Source organism: Elephantulus edwardii, unplaced genomic scaffold (genome assembly GCF_000299155.1).
Source record: "Elephantulus edwardii isolate Elephantulus edwardi_28Jun2011 unplaced genomic scaffold, EleEdw1.0 scaffold00196, whole genome shotgun sequence".
Lineage (NCBI taxonomy): Eukaryota > Metazoa > Chordata > Mammalia > Macroscelidea > Macroscelididae > Elephantulus > Elephantulus edwardii.
The window spans coordinates 5,205,750-5,213,418 of NW_006399946.1; the positions used below are offsets into that span (position 1 = coordinate 5,205,750).

A 7,669-nucleotide genomic window follows, 5' to 3' on the forward strand; every position below is an offset into this window, starting at 1 on the left:
ATCACTAGGGTCTGCTTACAACTGTTCCTCCTCCTTTGTATTTCCATTCTTGATAGTTCTACCTAGGTTGCCCTTTCTGTTAGTCTGCATGTGTCTGTCTATATGAGATTATTTTCATTAATAAATTTAGCATTCACCATGTCAATCACTTCTAACCTCCGAGGCTCTTGTGATAGTTAGGTGCCATCAGGTCAGCTACAACTCATAGGGACCCTATGAACAGCAGATCTGAACTTTGTTTTATCAGGTGCTATCCTCACCAACCCCAATATGCTCCAGCCTACTGTCAAAGTCACAAGGTCAACCATCTTGTTGAGAGGTTTCCTCTCTTTCTCTGTCCCTCCACCTTTTCCAGTATGACGTCTCTCTCCAAGAATTGGTTCCTCCAAAGAACATACCTTAAGTATGTGAGACAAGGTTTCGCCATCCTTACCTCTAACTAAGTAGCACCCTGGTTGCAATCTCTCCAAGACAGATTTATTTATTATTTTGGCAGTCCATGGAATATTCAGTACTCTAAGCCACAATTCAAAGATATTGATTCTTCTGTCATCCTCATTCATTGTCCAGCTTTCAGATGCATAGGAAACAATTGAAAAAAAAACATAGTTTGGGTCGCACACACCTTATTCTTCAAACTGATATTCTTACTCCTTAGTATTTTGGAGAAGTCCTTCACAAGATATTTTTTCTCAATATAACAAGTGTTTTTATTTCTTGACTGCTGTTACCATTTATGTTTCTTGTGGATTCAAGTAAAATTAAGTAATTTTTCATTTCAATCTTTTATCCATCTTCATGTTGTTGCCTACTGGTTCAATGGTGAAGATTTTTGTTTTCTTGATGTTGAGATGTATCCATATTGAAGAGTATAGTCTTTCATCTTTGGCACCACGAGCAGCTTCTGCTCTTTAGGCTTTGTTCTTATTTTTTTGAAGGGTTTTTTGGGGAGTGGGATTGGGGGGTGGTTACACTGTTATTTGTAAATCTAGGAGTACCAGAGGAATGTCTATCTGTGCTTCATTGATTATGCAAAGGCGTTTGACTGTGTGGACCATAACAAACTGTGGCAGACTCTGAGAAGAATGAGAATCCCAGAACACTTGATCGTTCTAATGCGAAATCTATACTTGAACCAAGAGGCAGTCGTCAGAACAGAGCAAGAAAATACTGCATGGTTCAAAATTGGGAAAGGTGTACATCAGGGATGTGTTCTATCTCCATACCTTTTCAACCTGTATGCAGAACAGATCATCCGGGAGGCTGGGCTCTATGAGGAGAAATGCTGCATCAGGATTGGTGAAAGATCTATCAATAATCTGCGTTATGCAGATGACACAACCCTGCTTGCTGAAAGTGAGGAAGACCTGAAGTGCTTGCTGCTGAGGGTCAAGAACTGCAGCCTCCAACATGGACTGAGGCTCAATGTCAAGAAGACCAAGATTCGCACACTGGACCAATTGGTAGCATTAGGATGGATGGTGAAGAGATTGAGATTGTTCACAGCTTTAGTCTGCTTGGCTCCACAATCAACAGTCTTGGCACCAGCAGCCAGGAAATTAAAAGACGCATTGTGATGGGAACGTCTGCTGTTAGGGACCTCTCTAAAGTACTGAAGAGCAACAGTGTCTCTCTGGAGATTAAGGTGCATCTGATACAGGCCATGGTCTTTGCAATCACTTGTTATGCATCACAGAGTTGGACAATGACTAAGGAGGATAGAAGGAAAATTGATGCCTTTGAGTTTTGGTGTTGGAGAAGAATATTGAGGGTACCATGGACTGCTAAGAAAACAAACAGATTCATCCTGGAAAAGGTTAAACCAGGCTACTCCTTGGAGGCAAGGATTCTGAGGCTTCGTCTGACATACTTTGGTCATGTTGTAAGGAGAGACTGTTCCTTGGAGAAGGACACCATGCTTGGGAGAGTGGAGGGCAGACTCAGGAGGGGAAGGCCCTCTAGGAGATGGATTGATTCTAAGAGATTGATGGTGACTGGGCTAATCTGGATGAGTGTGTCAGAGATAGTGAGATTGGTACAGGAGAGAACAGAGTTTAGGGCTGTTATATATAGGGTCGCTATGAGTCGCAAATGACTCTACGGCACATAACAACAACAACAGGGATTATCAAAAGTTTCACACTTAGCTCTCCAAATCCCAAAAGTAAATTGATATTTCAGGTAGATGAGAATGGATAGTGCCACTCTTCTAGCATGAAAAGATATATGAATGAGCAGGGAAGAGAAATTGGTTTTAGGAGCCTGGGGTCATGAGGACAACTGACTTGTTCACTTAATTTGGCCCCAAGTGAGGGCTAGGGCTGAGTGAGGAGACCAATTGGTCTGAGACACAGGGAGAAGTGCGGACACCTGAGCTTGATGCCCATTTGAACTTGGCCACATACGGCTGGGGACGAGTTGAACAGATCCAGTGAAATAATGATACATGCTGTGAGCTAATGTAGATGGTTGCAACCTGCTAACTTGCTCTGGAGTGGACTTTTCTTGTGGATGCAAACACTAAAAGTTTCCAAGTTGAACTGAGGATTCATCAGCAAAAGGAATATGTTGTTCCCTCACAGTACTGATTTGATAGGGATGAGCAAATAAAAAATTGGCTATGTAAAAGGGCGATATTAAGGCATGAGGCATGAAGTAGCTGGCTTACATGCTTTTATGAACATCATTATTAAATGATTAAAATGTGATAAAAACCTCATAACACATATGAACAAAATATAATGTAAATGAAAGATTATACAAAACACAATGTACATGCATGAAGCACAATGAATATGAATGATAAAAATATTAATTTTTTAAAAAGAATGGATATGTAAGCAAATGACATTTTTTTTTCCAAGAAGTCATCATCCATCAGAGGCAGGAGCTTGGGTTTAGGGACGCACTGGACAGTGTCTAGTTTTATCCCTTACGTTAGCCTGTTTCTTCAGGTACTTGCTTCCTAGTTCCTCTTGTACAATGGAATCAGATTCTCTGAAGTTATGGTTGGGTTGTAGTCTTAAAACCATTCATATCCATCAAACAACATTGTAGTTTCAAGTTACCAAGGAAAATCAGTCGTAACATCATGTATTTATAGAATATTACCCTAAATCCTAAGCCCAAATCCAGGTCTGATTCATCCTGAGTCACTAATCTCAAAGAGGACGCGAACAGATACTTTAGTTAGCTAATTTGGACATATGAACCAAAACCAGCCCATTACTGATGACATAGCTTGTTACAGAGAACTCCATCATCAATTTTTCTTGGCTGTAATCTCTGTGATGTTGATAAGCAAGACTGTCTTTCGTGGCATCATTAGATTGATTGAAACCACCAGCTTTCAGATTATTAACCAAGAACCAGCTGCACTGCCCCAGGACCTGTTGAATATCAAGGTATTATAAGCACTGCTAAAAACAGTATCCTTTTAACTAGAAGTTTAGTTGTTACCAGGTATGGTATGTGAATGTTATAAGTAGGAGCATTCCTAACATCTAGTTATGCCTTCATTACAATAGGGCAGCAAGTATGCTTCTGTTTACCAACATCCAAAGAAATCAGGAATAGCAAGAATCACCTTCGACTTATACAAGCTGAATCCCAAAGACTTCATTGGCTGCCTCAATGTGAAAGCCACCATGTATGAGATGTATTCTGTGTCATATGACATCCGGTGCACCAGTGCCAAGGCTCTGCTGAGGTAAGGGGTTTCACAGGGCCAACCACATGGACTTTAAGACTGTGCAAGGTTATAGAGCAGCTCACACCTTTGCTCTCATGCGCAATTTTATGTCATGATAGAATAGTTTATACCACAAACTTCTATCAAAAACAAGTCTTCTCTTGAGCCAAAATATAATGACTACTACACACTAAATGGAAATAAAAACCACACAATAAATATAAGAGAAGAATCAAATTTCTTAGAACTGTAGCTGTACATTTTAAAGCATTAACTGTGAGCAGCAGCAGTTAAATAAAGCTGGACCACAAATAACCCAGCCTCGTCTGTAGGCAGTCAGAAAGTGCCCTGCCTCATCTGTAGGCAGACATGACTGGCTTCGGCTGTAGACAGTCATGAAGTACCTCGCTTCATTTGCAGGCACTCATCAAGTACCCATCCTTGTCTACAGGCAGTCATGAAGTACGTGGCCTCATCGGCAGGCAGTTATGAAGTGCTTGGCCTCGTCTGTAGGCAATCATGAAATACCTGGCCTCATCAACAGGCAGTCACACACACCTGGATGAACTCTTCATGTATGTTTTCAGCAGTGCTGTTAACTTGCTCTTGTACTAATGTGGCTTCAACATATTCCTTCTTCACACTGCACCACAACACTGCCACCCTCCAGCGCTAGTGCCAGGCTTTTCAGGGCATCACTAGGAGCCTGTAGAAAACAACTCCCAGTTTGTACCCTAGATTCATATGAGTAATCTGGGGTGTTGAGAGGCTTCCTCGAGCCCTGGTGCAGAACTAGGCTGAAAAGTCCCTGCCACAGAGTCCTCAGCAGGACAACCTGCTCTAGGAGACCCTGACTTTGCCCTTGAACAACCATCTGGGTAGGTGACTGTTGGTAGGATACTCAACTTCTCTGAGCTTTAATTTCATCATCTTTGACATTAGAAGGTTGCTTCCAAATTCTTCATAGTTGGATTGGCTTTAAATAAAGTTCTTTATTAAATCCAGTTCTTTAATAAATCCAGTCTCATCTCTCTAAAGAATTTACTATCTGTTGTGGGAATGGATAGAAGGGTAGAAGCTGGCAGCACAAGATGAGTTTTGATGGTTCTATAGAAAAAGTAACCTCAATATTCCAGCTCTTTGTAAATGCCTTTAGGCAGTACTTGCCTGAAAACGCTTGTCTTTGAGGGCACCATTTGAACTTTGAGGGCACGTTTCGGCCTCGGCTGTCCCCAAAGGGACAGACCGTCTATTCCCTGACTTGGTCGTTGTTGTTAGATGCTATCTGTCTATCAGCTCCAACTCACAGCACTTCTATATGCAAGAGAACTAAGCCCTGTGCACTCCTGCACCAGCGTCAATCTCAGCTGTGCTCATTTTTGCTGTCACTGTGTCAATCTAATTGAAGATTTTCCTCTCTTTTGCTAATCCTCTGCTTTCCAAGCAGGATGTCCTTTTTCAGGCATTGGTCCCTCTTGATAACATGCCTAAAGAATATGAGACTAAATCTCACAATCCTTGCTTCCAAGGGCATTCTGGCTGCATTTCTCCCAAGATAGATTTGTTTGCTCTTTTGATAGCCAATAGTATATATACTTCACACTAACACCACAATTCAAAGGCATAATTCTTCTTTCCATTTCCTTATTTGTTCTCCAACTCTGCATGCATATGAAGCAATTGAAAATACCATGGCTTGTGGCAGGGACACCTTAGTCTCAAAAGTGGCATCTTTGCTCACTAACACTTCAAAGAGAGCCCTTGGCAGCAGATTTGCCCTGGATGATTGAGGCTGCTCTATTATGCTCTGCAGTCTGGCTTCTGTATAGCCTTCATCCTCTACTGATAGCATTAGTGACTGACACTTAGACAGCAGGTGCTGACATCGTCTTTAAATCTTGATTATTGTTGCAGAAGTGGAAGAAAATAAGTATTATTGTTAGATTTTTTTAAGTATGACATATGTTACAAGAATTTAGATAAGCTTAATGAAGAATGTAAGCCTCACCCAAGACTTTGACTTGTCATCTTTCTTGAAAGAGTTCAAGAAATTCAGTCGATGAACAGCCACAGAATTTACTGAGGGTCCAAAATGGAGGTAATGCCCACAGAGGCACAGACGACAGGCACTATTGGGAGTGGACAGCATGGCCCACAGTCTCGTGCCAGGCACTTCAGTGCTCAGAGTGGATATCAGCTGTGGCTTACCTACTGGCTGCCCCATTACTAGTTACATGCGATTAAATCTTTTTTTAAAAACAGACTAAAATCTTTCCTTTCAGACTAAGGAGAGAGTAAGAATTTGAGTTAAAGCTTTTTTAAAGGTGGCAAACAAGTTTAGATGAAAAGACATGTTTACATTTTCTCTCACAGAGGGTACAGTTTGAAGGACCCTCATTCTCATTCTTACGGCCACCAAGTTGATTCCAGCTCAGAGCGACCCTCCTCCAGGTTTCCAGGCTGTAAGCCTTAACTGGAGGAGACTGTCTTTCTTTGGAGGAGTCACTGGTAGTTCAAACTTCCAGAGACAACTGATATTCTGATTAACTAACTAACTGAACAACACGACACAGACTGCACCCCAGAGCTTAACATACTGGGTTATGGGATCAGAATTCCAACATTCCTTTAGCCTGACTTTTTTCACATCTACTTTATTGATTTCAGTAACAAGCTTCACTCAACTAATAAGGCTGCTATTATAACCAAGCAGCCGAAGAACTTGACACAGTATATACATTTGAGCAGTAGTGGATCATCAGAGCTCCAGGTTGATGAATAGCCAGGCTAGATTTGTGTCTGTTAGAAACCATGCTACTCAAAGGCTGACACTAGAGCAGCAGGGTCATTTGGGATCTGGTGGCCTAGAGGTAAGGAGATGTACTGCCATCCCAAAACCCATGGTTCGAAACCACCAGCTTTTCCTTGGTAGAAGGGTGGCCAGTCTCTTTCCATGCTACTTACTGCCTCTGAAAACCTGATGAAGGACCAGCTTTGGGTCGTTTTCAAATAATGGTCCATGACAGCAACAATGAGTCAGGGAGCTCTGGTAGACTAGTCTGAGGGCAGTTTTGGCAATGTGTACTCCATGGTAAATGGGCAGCCCCCTCTGATTCACAGCCTTCGAAACTCCCTGGTTGCAACTGGATGGCAATGAGTTGAATGAGTGAATTGGCACCTTAGCCAGATCCCAAGCAGCCTGCGTGCCATGAGAACATTAAAATGGTGCTTGTCTGGAGTCTGCAGCTCTGTGAGCAGCTTTGTATTTGTATTCAGAGAGGACAGTGGGAGCAGAGCTCAACCTTGGTCTGTCTGATCATTCGTCTCCTTGTTTCCTCCCAGGAGTGTGCTGCGATTCCTGTCCTACACTGCCCAGGTGACTGGACAGTTTCTCATCTACACTGGCTCCTACGTGCTGCGAATGCTAGGGGACCCTGATGATTCCCCAGCTCCAAGATCACACTGCAGGGGAAAGCCCATGTGAGGATGATGGGTGGGGAGCACAAATGGCATTACCTCCCAATTGTCCACATTCAAACAACAAATTCTGAAAATGCTTACATTCTTAGCCATGAGCCTGTGTGCAGGCTGCTAGCCTTCTGCTCAGGACTGACACCCAGATGAAAAAAAAAGGGGGCTTCTCCTGTCATTTGAAATGAAAACTTTCAGCAGGGAACCTGGAAGAGGGGGAAGCTGGGGAGCGAAGTCAGAAAGTAGAAGGAACATTGTGGAGTGGCTAGAAGCCATAAAGTAGTCACAAGAATTATTCTTAATCGCACACAATTTCCTTGTGTTTCTTTCATTTTTCCAAAAGAGCAAATAATACTTTTATGTATGCTTTTAAACTATAAACATTCTGTTAACATATAACTTTTGAGACACTTTTAAGTCTCCACTTGGTAACAGAAAAATAAAGGGCTATCAAAAGTGAATGTGTATGTGTGTGGTTTTGTTTTGTTCTTTAATGTGGGTCCTTTA

At 42.1% G+C, this 7,669-nt stretch overlaps 1 protein-coding gene across 1 annotated transcript in view; it reads left to right on the plus strand.

The window, feature by feature from the left end:
* Positions 1–7,175, plus strand: part of CIDEA (cell death-inducing DFFA-like effector a) — a 38,114-nt gene extending 30,939 nt beyond the window's left edge. The window contains exons 4-5 of the mRNA XM_006897030.1: positions 3,528–3,709; positions 7,034–7,175. Of these exons, the coding sequence (XP_006897092.1) occupies positions 3,528–3,709; positions 7,034–7,175 (324 nt within the window). The remainder of the gene's footprint in view (positions 1–3,527; positions 3,710–7,033) is intronic.
* Positions 7,176–7,669: the final 494 nt, after the last annotated feature.